We start from the raw sequence: 20,308 nt of genomic DNA on the forward strand, positions 1-20,308 counted from the left end.
ATTAGAGTTTTTTTAAAAAAAAAATATTTTTTTTTGCCCCCTGATTTTTTGAGCCAACTTTGAAGGGGGGGGGGACAAAAACTTAAAATAAAATTTGTACCAGCCTAAACAGTTTGAATTCTCGTTTATGTCAACTCAAATTCTTCTCACAGGATACAAGAAACAGGAAGTCAATAAAATCATCCAACTGTGTGTGCCCACAAAGTCTCACTAAACGGCTGGTAGGGGAACTATCTCTGCTGCACTAAATACTGCCAAGAGAGACCAAATAAAATCAACTACAAACATGATGAAAGTTGTATCGTTGCGTTGCGTGCAGAGCAGAAGCAAAGGAAAATTCGTGTGTGTATGTGCAAAGACGATTTGAGGTGATGAGAGCAAAGTACTCTTTTGGGAAGTAAGGTGGGGAGGGGAAAAAAGTTTTGGGCGGTTTTTCCTCCTTCTCCTGCTCCGACTTTGGGGTTTTTATCTGAGTCTAGCGAGCAGGAGACCCTTTGCTTATCAGTTGCAAAACATACACCCTTCATCAAGTGAATATCTGGGTTTTGTGGTTTCGGGTGTTCGGTTAAATTGAAAACCATGCATTTGGCACCCATGGGTTGTAGTTGATTGGGATGGTCAAAGGGATGTGTAAAAGTTGATCAATATATTATAGTTTGCAGCACCCTCTTTTTCCTAACAGATAACTACTAACATAATCGTTTCTTTTTCAGCCTCACTAACTTTCAATAACCCGATGACAATAATTTGTTTAACTCTCGTTCGCATGATTGGTCGCTTGAATTACTGGAGTCGTTTAATGTTATATTAAATAATTTAGGTTAAGTCTACTCCAAAAAATCATTCGTTGTTCTTAATTAGAGGTTATCTTTATCAACACAGTCTAATCCCAAGCAAAAGAAAAATCAGAACAGATCAATTAAATACCAATAATTTCAAAGTTTGAACAGTCAAGTATTATGTCTCTTTTTGCCTTCCTCACCTTACTGAGGAAAGGCTATAAAATCACTCGAAAACTGAACTTCTTAATTAGACCTCCTAGACCCACCTTCATGTATACCTATCGACTCAGAATCAAATTCTGAGCAAATGTCTGTGTGTGTGGTGGGATGTTGATCAAAAAATTGTCACTCGATTATCTTGACATTGGCGTCATTCGATCCGTCTTGAGGTCCCATAAGTCGCTTTTAAAAATTATGCGGTTTAGTTAAGTACTTCAAAAGTTATGCTAAAAAAACGATTTTAACAATAGTCCGGAAGATTGTAAAAAGGGTGGTTTTTGTAAGAAAACCTGGCATGTTATACATTTTTAGAAAGGTACTTAAAAGACCTTTACAACGCGACCAATACATTGAGGATCTGATAACCCTATCAAAAGTTATTAGCACTTAAGTGTTATTTATGACTTTTTGGAAGCTGGATCACAGATATTTTGATGAAAACGATGTCCGGATCTATCATGTGACCTGTCGTTGGATAGGTAATCAAAAGACCTTTCCAACGCGTTCAAAACATTGAAAATCTGACAACCCTACCAAAAGTAATAAGCACTTAAGTGTTATTTATACACTTTTTGGAGGACAGATCTCAGATATTTTGATGAAAACGTTGTCCAAATATATCATGCGACCTAACTTTGGATAGGTAATTAAATGACCTTTCCAACGAATGTGAGGAAGGCACCAACCACCTAAGGGTGGATTAAGTAACGTTTTAGATTTATGATGATTTGTCCATGTTTATTTTGAATTCAATCTGTAAAAGTTCCATTATTTTTAAATGTTGGGGTAAAGATTCTAACAATGGTTTTCGTGCTCTTTTTATGTATCTTTCAGAGATAATTTCATAAAAATTTAACCATTAGCTTCAGGGTTATCTGCTTTGAAATAGAAGAATAACACATAAAAATCAATTTGAAAAAAATATATATTTATCAAAAAAAAAAAGCAAAGCAATCCACTTTAACGACCCCGGGTCTTATGTGGTCTCTGTTGCAAGTTTCTGCTCATTTCTAGGCGTCCGAAGGTTATGTGTGGTGAGTCATCCAAAACCTCTTTTACGCAAATGGACCGAAGTTTTACTTCCCTATCCGATAGAAGGCGTGAGAGGCTACCACGCTAACCACTACACCACCGGACCCGGCCGCTTTTCAATACTTTTTAAGTATTTTAAATAGGCATTTTAAATATGTTTCAAAGATAACCTGTTTGAAAATTCTGAAAAAAGGGTGATAAGAAAAAATAAATTTAAAAAACGCTAATTTGACATATTAATCTTTTTTTTTCAATACCGAGCGATGCAAAATTCATTTGTGAAATTTGAGTACCCAAAAAAAACTTAACGAGAAAAATAATTCTAAAATCGTCAAAATACATTGAAACTACGATTTTTTTTAAACAGCGTACAACAATAAGTTTTTTTCAGTTGATTGTGCTTTAAATTAATGTTTTTAGTCCTTTTGAAATGTTAAGCTTGATTTTGAATTTTGAGAGTAATTTTATTTATTCTGAATATTTTATTATTTTCATACAGCACATTCAAAAAGAAACTTTAAAAAGGTCTCAAAAATTTTGTTGAACAATATCTATTAACAGACTAATTTGGATAAAATAATTAACAATTCAACATGTTCTAGAAATAATCTAGAAATATTTTTCAAAGTCCACCACGTTTCGTAACAAAGCAAAGCTTTTGAGTTAGTAACTGTTAGATTTTGTTTCAAGCAATAAAATGGTTTCATTTTTTTAATTACTTGGAGCTTTTACTTGGATTTTAACCTTGAAATTTTTTATTCTTTTAAGTAAATATTTCGACGCCTCTGTGCTCTCTTAGCCTAAGCTTGCTGTTTTTCCTATCTAGTTAGCATAAGAGAGCACAGAGGCATCGATTTAACTAACTTGTTCAAAGATTTAGTTAATTTGCCAATGTTAACAATCATGTTAGAAGTGGTCAAGAATAACTTTTTGAAAGAGCAAAACTCTAATTTTGACTTTTTAAAGGTTGAGCTAGGTTTTAAAATTTCAAAATTATATTTTATTGGAAAGAGCAGAAAATTTTCCTAAAGTTTAATTTTTAACTTCCAAAATCGATCCAACAGTTTCCGAGATATCCCAAGTCCCAAGTTGAAAAATGAGGGCTAATTAGATTACACTGAGAAAAACTCATTTTTGCAATATGTAATGTAATTTTCCTTCGTGAAGTTTTTCTATTTTGCTAAAAACTATACATTTTTCTAAAACTTTCACATTAGTATGCTTACAGCTTGAAAACGGTGCACTTAGCATAAAATGTATAAAAAGTCATTTTCCAATGCAAATGCGAATTAAGTTTGAAAATATTTTTTTTTTGTTGTATTTATTTAGGATGAAAATATTTTAGATTTTCTCTCAAAAACACATTTTTCAAAAGATGCCTTTTTGGTCCGCTAAAATATATCAAATAATTTAAAAATAAAACCCTATTGTTTTTTGAAAATTTCAAAAGTCAGCATTAGCAAATTCTGATACAAATTATACTTTCCCACAATTTCGCTGCTGGCAGGCCCGTGATACTGACGTAGCTTGCTGAAGCCGCCACCAAATGTTTGGTGGCGCTGTTTCGGGAATAACATTTCAGAGGGTCACAAATCAAAATATAATAAGCCTTATTTAATTTTTTGGAAAATAATCCTGTAGCTGCTCATATTGATTCTTTTCATTAAAATAAACCATAAATGCCGCCAACAACAATGTTTAGCATCAGGTCTCAGGCAAAACTTCCCAGCAGGTGTCTTTTTCAAATCCTCTGAAATGTCTTCCGCAAATTCTTATTTGTCCAATGAACTTACAGATCATCATAATGTTAATTTAAATCTACAATTTGAGGCGGTTGAGCTCAACCATGTTGTTGGGAAACCTTAAGAGCGAGTCCACGAACAGTGGGGCGGGGCTTTACAAAAAATCATGTTTTTGAGTCAAACAAACCAACTTCTATGGTACCCCGTGGTTTGAATGTGTTGGTAAATTTTCGACAAGAAAGCCAGAACAGCTGTTTTTAGACATAAAAGTTCAAATTTAGAAACTAATTTTGTTGTTTTGTGTCTATTCCTACTGAAACAAATAAAAAAATATTCAAATATTGTGCAAAAACATTGCTAAAATCACTTCTCAATTCACCCCATGTGTCTCGATTTGCCCCGGATAATGGTACCGTAAACCGGGGTGACTTTGATAGGATTTCAATTTGTTTTTAGAATATTTTCCAACAGGTAAGGTTTTTCTCAAGATTATTATTTTTAAAACATGTACTGGGGTAGGCCACACAAAGTCCATGCACTATTTTGGAAAAAAAGTTTTTTCAATAGTGTTAAGAAAAATAGTTACGTTAAAAATTCTTAGTTTTAATTGCGGGGTGACTTTGATAGTCATAGTTTTTCTTGTTAAAATCATATTTAAGATGTTCAAACTTTATTTGTACGTTAAATGTACCATCACTGAAGTAGCTGATATAGTTTGTGAGAAAAAAAATCAATGTTTGTGTTAAGTTAACTACGTGTATAAGCTTTTTAACAAAATACATATAAATTTTAGGTAAAATTGTTAAAAAGTCGGAATTTTGCCTGAAATTAGTTAAAACTAGTTTTGTTTATAAAATTATCGATTTATATTGCATTTTATACTGAATTCGAAGCACGAATCACAAGTTTTCACATTTTACATGAAATTTGTTCAACTGAAAATGTCTATAAATTTGGAGATTTTTTTTTAACTGTGTTTCATAAACACATATTATTTATTATTTACGAACTTATTTAACCTTCTCCTAGTGGAATATTGTCCCAAGAATCCGAAAATGCATTCCGTTGTCCGATTAAAAATCATGATCATTGAAAAAATCATGACACTTTGAGAAGTTTAAAATAACATTTTCTTAACTATAGTTAACTAACTTTATAAACCTTTCAAAAATTTATGAAAAGTGCTTCTTGAGGTACTTTGAACACTTCTCTACCACGGTCAGTATGTTTCTGAACCATTCCTTACGTATTTTAATTGTACTCTTCATTTTGCGGAAAAATCGCAAACCTATCAAAGTCACCCCGGCTATCAAAGTCACCCCGTTTTACGGTACACATTTAATTTCATTTTAACTAACGAAACAAAAATAAAGAAAAAAAAATATTTTCGTCCTTTCGATTTTGCGCCCTTTTCGTCATGTTACTCCCCATAATTTTGACACTAGACACCAAAACTTTGGTAATTTTTAGGCTTCAGTGCAGAGTCTCGGCCCGAAACGTCAAACACGAACAAAAGCAGCGAACCGAAGATTGGCAATGACGTTTTGGAATTTTGACAGTTTGGAACGCATGAATTACCCCATTATCGGTTTCCCGCATGGGCGATATGGAAATTGTTGCACATGACTGAAGTTGGGAATTTTGCAACTTATTTCAATTTATGCTAAATTTCAAAATTTAAACAAGAATCTACAGCGAATCAATGCGAAAACTAAAGATACACCAAAGCCACGATGTTTTGATGTGCAATCTTGATCAGAATCGAGATAAAAGAGAAAAATAATAATAAAACAAATTTTGGTCTAGAATTTAACGAAACTTTGTCTGTTTTGTAAGGCTTAATGTTATTGCACAATGGTTACAGATTTTTTTACAAAAAAGTAAATTTTTCGGTTCGTCCACAAACAATCTCATGTTTGTAAACAAACGACGCCATATTGCCAATGTTGTTCGGTAGCTCATATCAGGCCATCGCCGGGGCCCTGCTTCAGTGACATTGTATGCAGATGACAGCCGAAGCATCCCCGTGGCTGCCGGTCAGCGGGTATTGGATTGGACCACACAGACATACATACAGAAAAAAATAAATCATGGTAATATTACATCTGGGAAGGGGTACATAAATATTTTATGTCAGAAAAAATGTGTAATTTTACCTCTGAAAATGTTTAATTTTACCACTATTATGGTGTCATGTTGCTTTTTCAACCTTAACCTTCTACAACCCAACCCCTCCTTTAAACGGGCATCGATTCAAAAAATCGCCAAAAAAAACAATTTTCCACTAATTTTTAATCTTTAAAAAGCATTGGAAAGTAGAACTCTTAAAATTTTAGAAAATTTATGGGTTGGAAGTTTTACTTGTTGTTTTTAGGGGTCAACTTTGGCTGTGTTTTTTACAAACATTTCCTATATTTTAAGTAAAAAGAAGTATGCAGTAATTTTTCTAGTGTCCCAGACTATGCCTCTACGCATTTTTTACAATTTAAATGATAATTTTTAGCAGAAAATGTGAAAAACAAGCAAAAAATTTAAAAACATGAAAAAATTTAATAGGCTAAATGTAATGATAGGAGGTGCTAAAATAAGCCAAATACTACAGTCAAATTGAGGGAAACAAAAAAAAAGAAAAATGTTTAGTCACCCCAAAGTTTACTACTTTTCAAGTAAAAACGACTCCATGGAATCGCCAGACATAATCAACCGCGCTCATCACACCACACTCTTTGCCCTAATCGTACCTCGAAATCTACTGATAGGGAATAAAAATAATAATTTCAAACCCCACCAGACAGACAGCCCGCAAACGCGAACTAAATTTGATATTGATTAGGCTCTCTCGCGGTCATTACGTAAGTGAATGTACTGCACGTAAACGAGTTTGCGATTCAAGTTCATTACCAACTTTGAGCCCGAGGTGAGGACTGCTTTGATCGATTTAGTTTAAATTTCCTATCTTTTGCGATACGTTTAAACCGAAATGTGGTGCAATAACCCTACTTTTAATGGAACTATTGTCGTGTTTTTTTTTGTGTGTGCTCTTACTCTCTTCTCCACGTCACAAAACATTTCAAACTGGCGAAGATGATCCATCTATCACACAACTATAGTGAGAGCACGTTTGCGGTCGTCGAATCGGTATCATTCCCCCAACAACTCTCGATTATTTTTTTTTTTTTCGTAGTTCATCTTCACTTTAACGAGTTTTTCCCGATCATTAGTGCATCGCGAGACTTCGTTTACTGCGGGTCGTAAAATGGTTTTGAGATAGGTTCAGACTAACTAACTAACTAACTATGACCAAGTCGGTCGAAGCTGATTGTAATCCGGCGAGCCGACGATTGCTTGCTAGGATGTTGAGTTCTTACCGGACATTTACTCTGGGACCGGCAAAGGTCAGCAAATTGCGGTAGTCCTGGGTGTTGATAACCTCTGTTATTCTTGAACAACGAATGATTTGTTTTGCAAACCTTAAGGTCGAGAAACCAACAGTTCTAACCGTAACTTCATCTTATCTTCTCTCTTCAGGGTGAGGTCAGTTCCACCGGCGATCCGGAAGAGGACAAAGAGATGCTGCTGTCGACGGCGGAGGCGTCCACCTACTCGGCCCAGGAGGTCGCGGCCCGGCTCCGGGTGGACGTCCGGACCGGACTGCGATGGGCCGAGGCCAACAGCCGGTCCAAGATCGTCGGCTACAACGAGCTAAACGCCCTCGATGAAGAGCCAACGTGGATGAAGTACGTACAGCAGTTCAAAAACCCGCTCATTCTGCTGTTGTTGGGTAAGTTCGAAGGCTCTTGTGTTGTCACCACAGTCTGTTATCAACGAAACAAGCAAACTGATGAGTTGCGTCCACATTAATTTGTAGGTTCGGCGGTGGTGAGTGCGGCGATGCGGCAGTTTGACGATGCCATCAGCATTACGATAGCGATCATTATCGTCGTCACGGTCGCGTTCATCCAGGAGTACCGCTCGGAGAAGAGCTTGGAGGAGCTGAAGAAGCTGGTGCCGCCGGAATGTCACTGGTGAGTGTTGTTGATGTTGTTGCGCAAGTTGAGATTTTTGGATATCCCGTGTGATTTTTTTCTTTTGAAAAAATTGAAAAATCAAAAACTCGGTTTTTTATATGGGTAATTCCCCGCCAACTCACACAGCACTTGCCCACAGCACTATCCCCTTTCATTTTTAAGGGCCAATACGCACCTCCCAAGAAAAGGGGTCGAGAAATGGCGTTACGAACAGCAGAACAAAGGAGAGGGAAAAACGGCGTGTTTTTCAAGCACTTGCAGCCTGAAAAGGTGATGTGATGGAAATTTTGTGTCAAAGAGACTTTTATGTAAAATTGAACACCCGATTCGATGGCGTACTCAGAATTCCGAAAAACGTATTTTTTCCGATGAAGACATCGGAAAAAAATACAAAAATAATTTCAAAAATTGTTGCCATTTTCTTTGCTTGACTGAGAAAATTTTGGTACAATAACCCAGAAGTTTTTTTTTTTTTCATTTAGAACAAAATGTTTCATTTGAAAATTTTGTGTGCTTTTCTAACTTTGCAGGGCTATTTGTGTAGAGTGTTACGATGTTCTACAAAGTTTTAGAGCAGACAATTACAAAATATTGGATGTACAGTCCTGAATCGATTATCCGAAGGCCATTGCAAAATTTAACTTCGGACAATCGAATTTTTAAATAATCGAATCAAAAATAAAAAAATAATCGTTGGCTTATTTTTGATTGTCGAGCTTAAGTATGACCCTAAAACACGCTAATGTGATTTAGAACTTTAAAATCCAAAATAGCGATATTTAAATTTGATGTTAAAAATAAGAACATAAAAAACCAAAAACTCATTTTTGGTTCGTGGTTCGATTGTTCGAAGTCCCATACAAACCTTCTGATAATCGAAGCTTCAGTCAATCGAGGCTTCGAATTATCGAGTGTGGACTGTATAAGGGTCATTCCACCTGAAGTGTGCAAGAAAAAATGCAAATTTGAAAATTACCATCTCCGATTCTGCTTAAATTTGGCAGAGCTGTTGAGACTATCAAAACATGCAAAAATCCCGAATTTCATCCAAATCGGACCACCCCCTCCATTTTTGTACCCTCCCAAAAATCGACTTTTTGGCGATTTTTGAGCGAAACCCCTATCTTCAAACGACGATAACTCAGGAACCACAAATCTTAGAGAGTCGGTCTTAGACTCAATTTTGAAGGAAATTGGACGTAGAATCCATTTTCGTGATCAAAATTTGGATTAAAATATGTTTTCTACCTGTATTGCGCAATTGAAAACTTTAAATGGCCGTATCTCAAAACAGCCCTATTTTTTTTTTTAATTTGACCTCACCATCGTATTCCCCGGCCAATTTTACATAAGAATCACTTATCGACAGAAAGGAATATTTTTCGTTCCAGAGATATCGAATTTTAAAGTTTTGAGTATTTGAGATTACCTACATAAGCTACACTCGCCGCATCTGCTAGAAGCACTCAGTCGTACTGGTGAATAATTACTACCTGGTGTTCTGTAAGATGAATTATTTTTATAATTTTATACGATTTTGAGATAATCAATACCTTGAAAAATCTATTTTTTGTTTAAGGAATATTTATTGGCAAATTTTTAATGCACTGTTTTTCCTGATCTCAGTGTCATTGAACCATATTTAGTAAAATTTGAACTTTTAATATTTATTTGCAAATGCTACAGAGTTTTTACAATACAACTTTCAAAAATTTATTATTTTTATATTATTTTTCTGTTATTTTTATATTTTTCCTATATATATATATATATATATATATATATATATATATATATATATATATATATATATATATATATATATATATCTAGATTAAATTTTCAAAACAACCTATCCCTCATGGGTTTCCTATGCAGATAGGGCCTTTTGAAAATTTAATCGAGATATCTCAAAACGCATGGTTTGTACATGATGCTTTTTGAAATGTTGCCGTCGATTTTCTTTTCTTTATACATTTTGTAGATTTTTCCGAAAAAAAACTTCAAGGGCTTAGAGAAAAGGGTTCCCGTGGTTAGAATGGACTCAAATTCGGAATTTAGACTAGTGATTGACCAAACTAAGATTAGATTTCAGGGGATAGCCCCGAGTAATCCCGGATTTGGACCACCCTAATATTGGCTCTTTAGTTGGGACGACAAACTCATGTGCGAAACATGTGATATCAGCTTTATGGCCTATCTACAATCACTTTAATTAGAAAATTGCACTTAGCTTAGGAATTTGAATCAATGGAAAAGAATCTGTTCTTCTACAATGGAAAAGTAATCAAATTAGAAACTTTACGTATGGTTCGGAAATTTCAAAATCTACGATAAGTTGACGTTTCCATATCAAAGGTAAACAAACAACTGCGTAGCAACGTATATCAGCCCAGCAAGTTTTCTAAGTTGATTGTAGATGACGGCCGTAAGTTGCGTACTTTTCTAAGTAACTCATTCATTTTACTTTACTTAATTATTCTAAGCTAAGTGATTGTAGATAGGCCATTAGTTTTCGTTTCAGTGTGTGTATATTGTTTCCTTTACGAAAACAATGTTTCGTTTGACAGTTGGAATTTGTTTTGCGAGTTGTTCTCTATCTACGGACGCATTTGTTTGTTTTGCGTGCACGCACATAAAAAAGTGAGGTTGATATTTGTAACGACCTGCAAAATCTTACGAGTCGTTAGATTCCATTTCGTTCCTTTCACATAGGCGTCAGGTATTAAACAAATAAGAGTTATTTATTTTAAACATTCTAAATCATTATCAAACATTCCAAAACCAGCATGAAACCCAAACAGCTGAACAACGGCGTCATCCGGTGCAGCGGGTCGTGCCGTAAACGATTCCGGTCCGAAGTTGTCATCGGGAATCACTCCGTCGCCAGTGTGCTACTCACGACCGACCCTGCCGAATCTGGTCTGTTTTGGTTCTGCCCGGAGTGTCGGCTTTCGATGGCTGTCGATCGACTGGAAGATGAACTCGAGGACTACCTTCCGCCGGAACTGTGGCTGATGATTTTTGAGCACTTGGAGGGGAAATCGATTCTGCAGGCGCGGTTGACCAGCCATCGATGGAAGGAGATTGTTGATGGGTCGCGAGCGTTGTACGGGAGGCTCTCCGTTAGTTTTGAGAAGTTTACCATGGATCGATTGTACAATGCGGAGCATTTGCCACCGGCAGGAAATGCCTCGTTGCATAACGTCAAGATCTTGGTGGTCGATTCGTGGTGGTCCTCGTTTGGTTCTCTACTGACGTCACTTGGATTTTACGCTTGTGAAATGGCACTTTCGACCCTTTTGTGCATGCTAAAGGAGACACCAAACCTCGAGGATTTAAATCTCTATGACATAGTTTTTAGTTCTGTTGAAATTAACTCCGTGGACTTCCGGTTGGAAAAGTTGACATGTCTGAGCTGCGACACCGTGTTCAGCGTCTTTGGACCGATTTTTCCGCGATTGAATGAACTAGTGGTGTTATCAGAACTGAAGGATTTCAACGAAGAGGCCGTTTGTCGTGTGATGAATTCGTCACAGAGAACTTTGAAGCAGCTAAATTGTATTATAACCCCGTACATGCTGGAACAGATTGCCGGAATGAGGCAGCTCAAGCTAGAATCTGTACATCAAGAAGGAGGACAGGCTTCGGCAGTACAGCTTAGCCGGATGCAGCGTTTCGTCGAAGATTTAACCATCTATGCCAACTACGAGGAACTGCACGAAGTTGGTAAAAATCTTCCCCGACTGAAAACGATCGACGTATACCATAAGCCAAGCGGGCCAACGGTGTTGCTCTCCTTTCTGGTAGAGATGCCCCTGCTGACGGAACTAACTATGCGAGCCAATAAGGAGAAGTTCATTTTTGGTAGGTTCAAAAGTCCACACTTGACGTATCTAAATCTGGACTCCCTACAAATCGAGATAGATAACTTGCAAAGTTATCTGGATAATTCCCCAAAAATGGAATGTCTCTATCTGAGCTGCTGCAGACTGTGCAGTTGGTCCGACCTCTTCTCGATGCAGTTACCCTCGCTACGCCGTCTGGTTCTAACAAGAGTGGATGTCTTACACAGTTCAACCATCTTCATCAACCAACACAATTTGACCGTTTTGGACATTGACGAATGCGACATTCCCAAAGATCTCCTCGTTCAGCTGGTACAGCAGTGCCCCCGACTGGAAGAACTAATGGTTCAATCCGTGATCACATTCGACGATGAAGCCATGGCCACCGTTTGCCAACTGCCACTTCTGCTGGAGCTGGTAATTTCTAAATGTCCCATTACGGACGACTCAGTGGAGTTGATCATCGCCAGCTGCAGTCAGCTTCGCTGGTTGCACCTTTCCAGCTGTGAGCAGATCTCGAACGCAGCTAACCGACTGCTGGAGGATTTTAAGCAAACTCTTTGATTGGACGGAACTATGAACCTGCTTGAGAAATGTTTTGAATAAAGTTTTGTTTTTGAGTTTCGAAAGAATTAGTTTTATTTTTTGAACTGAATAATTAAAATACGGTCGATCCAAAAACAGGTATTTTGGGGGTAAAAGGGTAAGATGGGGAAGGATTCGAAAAAAATAGTTAGGGGCAGGGGGGGCAGAATGGACCATGGGGGCAGAACGGGCCACCCTTGGTTTTGGGCTTCAGAATGGATTTAGACCAATTGTAAGGCAAGGGTCTTATAAAGGACGTCAAATAGCATCACCATACCGAAAACGACGTCTGAATTCATTGTATTTTTCGAATTATGAGCAAAAATGTAAATTTATTGACAAAACTACGCAAATGTTGTTTATTTCGAGGTTCTTAAATAAGCTTTCTGAAAAGTTGGATTGTTTGAAAAAGTTTGCTCAAAGCTTATAACGTCACTAGATGCTCCTACCAAGGTATACAAACAACAACGGAACCTTAAACTCATTTAGAGGCTTGGTGGTGGAAGTGTTAAATTAAAATCCACTTGGGGGCAGAATGGACCACCCTTTTCCTGCCTTATAAAAACAATCAAAAGTTAAAAAAAATTGAGCTAAATGGATTATTTCACTCCTGGTAGCTTCACAAATCACGTTTAATGCAACAAAAGTTGATTTTTTAGTTGTTTCGACGTTTAGTTGCAAAAATAGTGTCTTTTTTTCGACATATTTACACTATTTTCAAAAATCTTTGTTTTTTTAAGTTACTATTTTTATAAAAGTGATCAAATTTCATCGAAACTATAATGGAAAGGTCCCTCAAGTAATTTCTTATCACCCTTCAACGTTGTATTAGAAGAAATGGCTTGTTTTCTAATGTGGCCCATTCTGCCCCGCAGGGTGGTCCATTCTGCCCCGCACCCTGGAAAGTTAGTCGAAAACACTTTTTTTTAAAGTGGCTCAAAAATAGTTTTAAGTAAAAAATTTTCATCAACCAAGTATACAACATTGAAGGGAACATTCCAAAGCATAAGCCTACTACACTGGATTCATACATTTTTATGTTTTTCTATGGTTTTTGGTGCATTTCCCTTAGGCGGTCCATTCTGCCCCCCCTGCCCCTACAGTTCGTATTCGATATCGAAGTCAAAATTGCAAAATAGCCCAGAATCCACACTCGCATGAAATATTAAAATCACATCTCATTTATCCTTTCAGTTTGCGCGAAGGCCGGCTGGAGACGTTCCTCGCGCGGAACCTCGTCCCCGGGGACATCGTGTATCTGAACGTGGGTGACCGCGTGCCGGCGGACATCCGGGTGTTCGAGGCGTACGACTTGTCGATTGACGAGTCCAGCTTCACGGGTGAAACCGAGCCCGCTCGCAAGAGCATGGAGGTGGTGTTGAACGCAAACAACACCAAGAACCACTCCAGCATGAAGAACATCGCCTTCATGGGCACGCTCGTGCGGTGCGGGAATGGAAAGGTAATTCGGTTCGATCCGCGTTGAAGTAAACATTTACTAATTGAGTCTTGTTCTGCAGGGTATTGTGGTGAGCACCGCCGAGAAGAGCGAGTTCGGTGAGGTGTTCAAGATGATGCAGGCGGAGGAAGCGCCCAAGACGCCGCTGCAAAAGTCGATGGACATTTTGGGGGCACAGCTCAGCTTCTACTCGTTCTGCATCATCGGAGCGATCATGCTGCTGGGTTGGATCCAGGCCAAACCGTTGGTGGAAATGTTCACCATCAGTGTGAGCTTGGCCGTGGCTGCCATTCCGGAAGGTGAGTTTGGTCAAATTTTAAGAATTCGGACAACTAGTTATAACGATCTCCTTCTTTCAGGACTTCCCATCGTGGTCACCGTCACGCTGGCCCTCGGCGTCATGCGAATGGCCAAACGAAACTGCATCGTCAAGAAGCTCCCCACTGTAGAAACCTTGGGCTGCGTAACGGTCATCTGTTCGGACAAAACTGGAACAATCACCAAGAACGAAATGACCGTCACCGTCATCATCACCTCGGACGGGTACATGGCCGACGTAACCGGTGCTGGATACAACGACAACGGTGAGATTCACATCCGGGACTGCAACAGCATGGAAAACGCAAAACGAAGCATCAACCAGCTGCTGGAAGCCGGCGTAGTCTGCAACAATGCCATCATCCAAAATGACACCCTGCTCGGACAACCAACGGAAGGTGCTCTCCTCGCCGTAGCCATGAAGAACGGCCAATACTCCGCCGCGGACAACTTTCTCCGGATACAGGAGTACCCGTTCAGCTCGGAGCAGAAAATGATGGCCGTTAAGGCCGTCCCCAAGTACTCCAACAACAAGGAGGAAATCTACTTCGTCAAGGGTGCAATCGAAATGGTACTCCCACAGTGCACAAAGTTCTGGTACGGCGGTCAAGCCATCACCCTGAGCAAGCAAAACGAGGCCGAGTTCCTCCAGGAAGCGTACGAAATTGGGCGCAAGGGACTTCGGGTGCTGGCGATCGCCAAGGGATCATCGTTCCAGGATCTGGTGTACATGGGACTGGTCGGCATAACCGATCCGCCGCGGCCACTGGTGCGTGAGTCGATCGAGATGTTGCGTGCCAGCGGAGTGCTGGTCAAGATGGTGACCGGGGACGCGCAGGAGACGGCGATGGCGATTGGTGAGTCAATTTTATCAATATTTAATCCAAATAGACCAGTTTTATTCGTTTCATTGGCTATCAGCTTTTTGACAAAAACCGTGATTCAAAAATTCATTAAAAAAATTTGAAGTTGTCTAATTTTTTGCAAATGCTGCAGAGCAATACCGTAAGAAGGTTAACCTGGAACCGGTTTCCGAATACCCGAAAAACTACCAATCTGACTGTTTTGATGAAACCCTATCATGTTGCATATCAAACTTCATGTTAATAATAGATAAGACAATCTATGGCCATCATGTCGTTGTGCTCTGACCCATTATGTTCTTGAGGACACTTTTGGAGTTTTTCGATTTTTAAAAATAGTGACCATGAGTGAAAAATAAAAAAAAATGCTTTAAAATTACCAAAGAAACAATGAAGATTGGACCTCTGGTTGCTGAGATACAGCGGCAGAAAAAGAAACAGGAAAATTGAATTTTTCTAAGTCTCACTCAAACAACTTTCTATTTTCTAATGGTTTGATTTTCAATGTTAAAAAATGAAATATTCGTGAAACTTTGCCGATTTTTTCAAAAACAAAAAAATCGGCAAAAATTCAATATTGTTTGACATTGAAAATCGGACCAGAAAATTGAGGGTTGTTTGGGTTTGGGTTGTTTGAACTTAGAAAACCTCAATTTTCCTGTTTCTTTTTCTCTAAGCCGCTGCATCTCAGCAACCAGAGGTAAAATCTTTATGGCAAATTTTCTGAATTTTCAAAAATAAATATTTCTAGAAATGGTCACTCATGGTTACTATTTTTTTAAATCGAAGACTGCAAATATTTTGCTGAAATCAAACTTCCGGTAGCTATATCTTGATAACGGGGACCTTTATCAAAAAATCTGTAAGACTTTTCGATTGAAAACTCAATTTTACATTTCTAAAAATAGGTAAAGAAAATGTTATGTATGATTTTTTTTATAAAATCACATTTTTTCGAAATTTAAAACTCGGCGGCAAAAATTTTGCTGGTACTTCTCTATGGCTCAAAAATTGCGGGTTTTTGTCCCCTAAAACATATCAAAAAATCTCAAAAATAAAAAAAGGATTTTTGGAAATTTAGTTTTTGTTTAAAAAAAAAGTTAATTAAAAAATATAACCGGCTCCGTTGTTTAATGGTTGCGGCTTCTGCCTCGAAAGCAGAAGATTCAGGGATCGAACCCCGGTCGGGTCCTTGAAATTTGGAATCAGGAATTGAACTTTGAATATGAACAAAAAACCTTTAAGAATCAGGTGGGATTCGAACTCACACCTTTGGATTGATGGTCTGGGACGCTAACCAGTCGGCCATCATGGAGTTAAAGCTCTAGAACTGAATTTGATCCGTAGTGGTGAAATAATGTCACAAGGTTATAACATATCAAACCATTATATAACTACTAACACCGTCTCAAAACAGCCCAGGGCCATCTCATATACTCATGGGGACGTGGCGTTACATCGTGCTGCCACCTGTTTTTTTTTAAGTGCAAGAGTGGAAAAGTGCTGATTCATCGTCTAAAAATAGACGGCGTCCTATCTCGCCCAGCAAAATGAAGTCGATAAAGTAGTCGGTTTCGATGAGAAAAAGTGGAAAACGTGGTCTAAAAATAGCGACGCCATCCCCCTATGAACTGGACGAGGGAGTCGTGGATTGCCTGGCCCGAGTCATCTGCATTACCGATCTATGTCTGTACAATTTCAGAAGAAATCGTTAGCAAGAGAAAGGTATTCGCTTCAAAGGTTCTTGAGATATATGGTGGTTACTAACCGAACCGTCTCAGTTGAAATATACTGTGGTCATGGCCAAGTCCTGCCAAGACGGGGGTTCAAATACATACATACATACATACAAAAAAAAGTTAATTAAAAAATCGGCATTTTTTTCCGTGTACATATTTTTTTCTGAATAGTCCTCAACAATACCTACAACCTTGCCGAAGACACCAAATTGATCAGTAAATTCTTCCAAATGTTACATATTTCCGAATATTTACGTACTATTTTTGTGTGGACAGCTGCCAAAATTGTATGGAGACTAGTATAGATGAACCAATGACACAAAGTAGCTTCTTTGGTCATAAGGAAGGCCCCGACAAGCTTTGAGCCAAATAAAAAAAAATGCATATAAAAACCATTTCCGGTTTTGGTAGGGTTTCTTTCATATTTCACCAAGTAACCGCCGGTAACCAGTTCCGGAGTACCCAGGATGGTTCATAACACAACGCACAGTGGGATAAAATCGTGGATAATGCGATTACGTCCACATCTCGGAACTCGTCCGGTAAAAAGGACAAGATGAAAAAATCTTGAAGTTTGACATTCAAGATTTTGCATTAGAAGCGTTTTCAAATTTAAAAAAATAAATATTTTTATGATCCCAAAAATCTGTTCTTTTTTTTCTTAATTCTTTAATTCGACGCTATCGTGCTATCTTGTCGGACCCGCCATTTCGACGTTCCGAGAAAAACGCGTTTTAATGTTTGACATTGAATAAACAAAAACTAGAGCACACAATGTAAACAATAAAAAAACACGTTTTGTTTGGCTGACCATTCTGTGCATTGTCCCGAAGTTTGGTTGAAGTTGGTTACTGGAGTCCCGAGTTATAATTACAAATGTTTACGTTAGTCTAACTTGCACGTGCGTCAAACGCGTTCTGACCTAAAATCTCTTTGGCCAGTTGTCGCACTTACATCAATTTTCAGGGAGTGACAAGATAGCACGACAAGATTGAAACTACTTTCATATGTATAGTGACAAAAATGTACGGAGATTTTTAGGATTTAGTTGAATATCTCAGGATTGAAATCGAATTTTTGGGATCTGTGAAGGTCAAAAGATGAGGCTTTGTTAGCTGCACAAAATGGCGTTCTTAACTCAATTTGGCCCGAAATGCACGTGCTAACTTGTCACGACGGCGACGAATTGGTTGTTGAGGTTCATCAAAATAAGCAAGTTTGCTGTTATTCAGGTTTCCGGGAACCGGTTCCAGGTTAGTTTTAATCAATTTCTAAGCTACCTGGGCAACACAATCATCACATATACATGACGAAATCCAGTCTGCAACCCGCTAAGATCACCATCTCCATGCGAATGCGAAATCAAATGCACTCAAGTCGTTTTGAACACTTGCAGCAAAACTTTTGATTAATTTCAGTATTTTAATCTATTAAAAATCGGAATTTAATGTCTATCAAATTCCGAATATGGATGATGATGATAGATTACGATGGCATGCATTTGACACAGATTTTCATAATAATATTATCGTGTACCAGCTTGTGGTGTTGAATGTTTTTCAGCATTTCAAAAATCTCGAAGCAAGTTTCCATCACCGGATATATGACCAATCAAATGTTTGAACCTGCAACCAAGTCACGGTCTGTGTAAATTTTCACGCTGTCGTTGGAAATCCAAAAACTGGATTTACAGCTTCTGAGGAGATATTTGTGACAATCAACTTTTGGGGATTAAACAAAAAAATTTTTTTTTTAATTTTCATACACGATCAGTCATTTATTGCTCTCTATCCAAGAAACTTCTTAAAGTTCAGCAAATGTCCAAACTTGGACGGGTGCTCTTTCACATCCTCGGTAATGACCGGCACGTGAATCGGAATCTTCACCGGGTGCGTCACCGGCTCGTACACATCCTTGTACACGATCTCCTCCACCGGGACTTCCTTCACCACCTTGACCACCTTCACGTGAGGAATTTCCTTAATGACCGGTACCTCCCGAATCAGCTCGACCTCCCGGATAACCTCAACCGGAACCTCAACTCGCTTGTGGATGATCCGCTCGACGGGCACCTCCCGGACGACTTCCACATCACGGAACACCTTGACTTCGTTCTCTACTGGGACGTGCTTGATCACCTCGACGTCCTTCGTGTGCTCGATCAAGTTCTCCACCGGAACTCGCTTGATCACCGGCACCTTGACCTCTTTGACGGGAGAAATCTTCTTCTCGATGTGCTTGATGTCCAGTTCGGGGACCGGGATCGGGATGGGGACGTTGATGGGGTAGATTTTGGCTTCACAAGCCAGCACGATGGCGAAGATTGCTAGAATCTGAGGAGAAAGAGTTTGGTTGAAGAATTTTTGTTACGATTTTTGTTTGCTAAGGACTTACCACCCTCATTATCACTAGATTATGACTGCAAGAACCTTTGATGAGAAAGTATGGACTGAAACTGATACCTGCTTTCTTTCAAGTGGTCGCTTTTATAGCACCTTTGCAAAAATTGCTTTCCCTCTTCCGATGGTGCCAAAAGTGAACTCAACCAGTTTGAGCGACATTCTTGGGAGGTACCTTTTACATCACGCACTTGGTTCATTGCTCGTTACATTTCTATTTCGCTATATAAAGTGGGAAAGAGGCTTGTTTAGCATTACTTGCATCAACGCATTCAAGCGATCTACACATCCAAGTGATAATCATGAAAGTGGTAAGCAAACAAACTTCTTGTACAACTTGTTCTATTCTAACCCAACTCCTCTATCCAGCTCATTGTTCTCTGCGCCCTGGCGGTGACAATCGCCCAAGCGACCAAACTCCCCGTCGTCGTCCCGGTGCCAACGATCAAGAAGGTTTCGATTCCGGTCGTCAAGCTCGATCTCGTCAAGGGTGACACGATCGTCAAGCATGTTCCGGAAACGATCATCCAGGAGGTCCCCGTTGACAAGCACGTCGAGGTGAAGCGACCCGTTGAGGTGATCAAGCACGTCCCCGTAACGAAGGAAGTGATCGTCGAGCGTCCCGTCGAGGTGATCAAGGAGGTCCCGATCGAGAAGGTCATCATCGACAAGGTCGAGGTGCCGTACGAGGTCATCAAGCACGTGGAGAAGATCCGCCACGTGCCGGTCGAGAAGCACGTCGAAGTGATCAAGCAGGTCGAGGTGATCCGGCAGGTGCCTTACAAGAAGTACGTCTTCAAGAAGGTGCCCTCCAAGATCAACTTCCAGGTGCCCGATATCGTGAAGGTTCCGTACCACATTGCGGCAGCGCCGGCGGAGACGACGACCGAGAAAGTGGAGGGCGGGTACTTTGACAAGATCCACAGTTCGATTGGGATGGTCAAGAAGTTGCTGCACCACGAATAAGTGTGATTTTGATAGGATTGGCAAATTGAAAGTGGAAACGTAGAATAAAGATAATTTATTTCAAAAGCTGTTGTCATTTTATTGTCTGTCGGACTAGTTAAACAATTTCAGTCGCACTATTCCTTCTCCTTTATTTACTCATTTCAAGTACGGACGTCACCTTGGTGTTCACTCTTCTGGTTCTGATATAAATCTAAAACTTTTGAAAGACTAATCGCTCCGATCTCTAAAATGAAGACATCCTATGTTTTTATGCTCTTCAGTAAAAATCACCTTAACTCTACCAATGAAAATTTTCAAAATAACAATTGATAACAGAATTTGAAAT

The 20,308-nt window shown here is 38.9% G+C and overlaps 1 protein-coding gene across 4 annotated transcripts in view; it reads left to right on the forward strand.

The window, feature by feature from the left end:
• LOC6034248 (calcium-transporting ATPase type 2C member 1) overlaps window positions 1-20,308 on the forward strand; it is a 128,391-nt gene that overhangs the window by 100,574 nt on the left and 7,509 nt on the right. For 3 of the 4 annotated variants that reach the window (XM_038251194.1, XM_038251192.1, XM_038251193.1), the window contains exons 2-6: window positions 7,304-7,556; window positions 7,644-7,800; window positions 13,431-13,698; window positions 13,757-13,994; window positions 14,055-14,870. In XM_038251194.1, coding sequence (XP_038107122.1) covers window positions 7,346-7,556; window positions 7,644-7,800; window positions 13,431-13,698; window positions 13,757-13,994; window positions 14,055-14,870 — 1,690 coding nt within the window. In that variant the 5' untranslated portion in view covers window positions 7,304-7,345. Of the gene's footprint in view, window positions 1-6,946; window positions 7,171-7,303; window positions 7,557-7,643; window positions 7,801-13,430; window positions 13,699-13,756; window positions 13,995-14,054; window positions 14,871-20,308 lie in introns of those variants that run through there. The other variant, XM_001844541.2, reaches the window with a different exon arrangement.

Source organism: Culex quinquefasciatus, chromosome 2 (genome assembly GCF_015732765.1).
Source record: "Culex quinquefasciatus strain JHB chromosome 2, VPISU_Cqui_1.0_pri_paternal, whole genome shotgun sequence".
In the NCBI taxonomy this organism is placed as follows: Eukaryota; Metazoa; Arthropoda; class Insecta; order Diptera; family Culicidae; genus Culex; species Culex quinquefasciatus.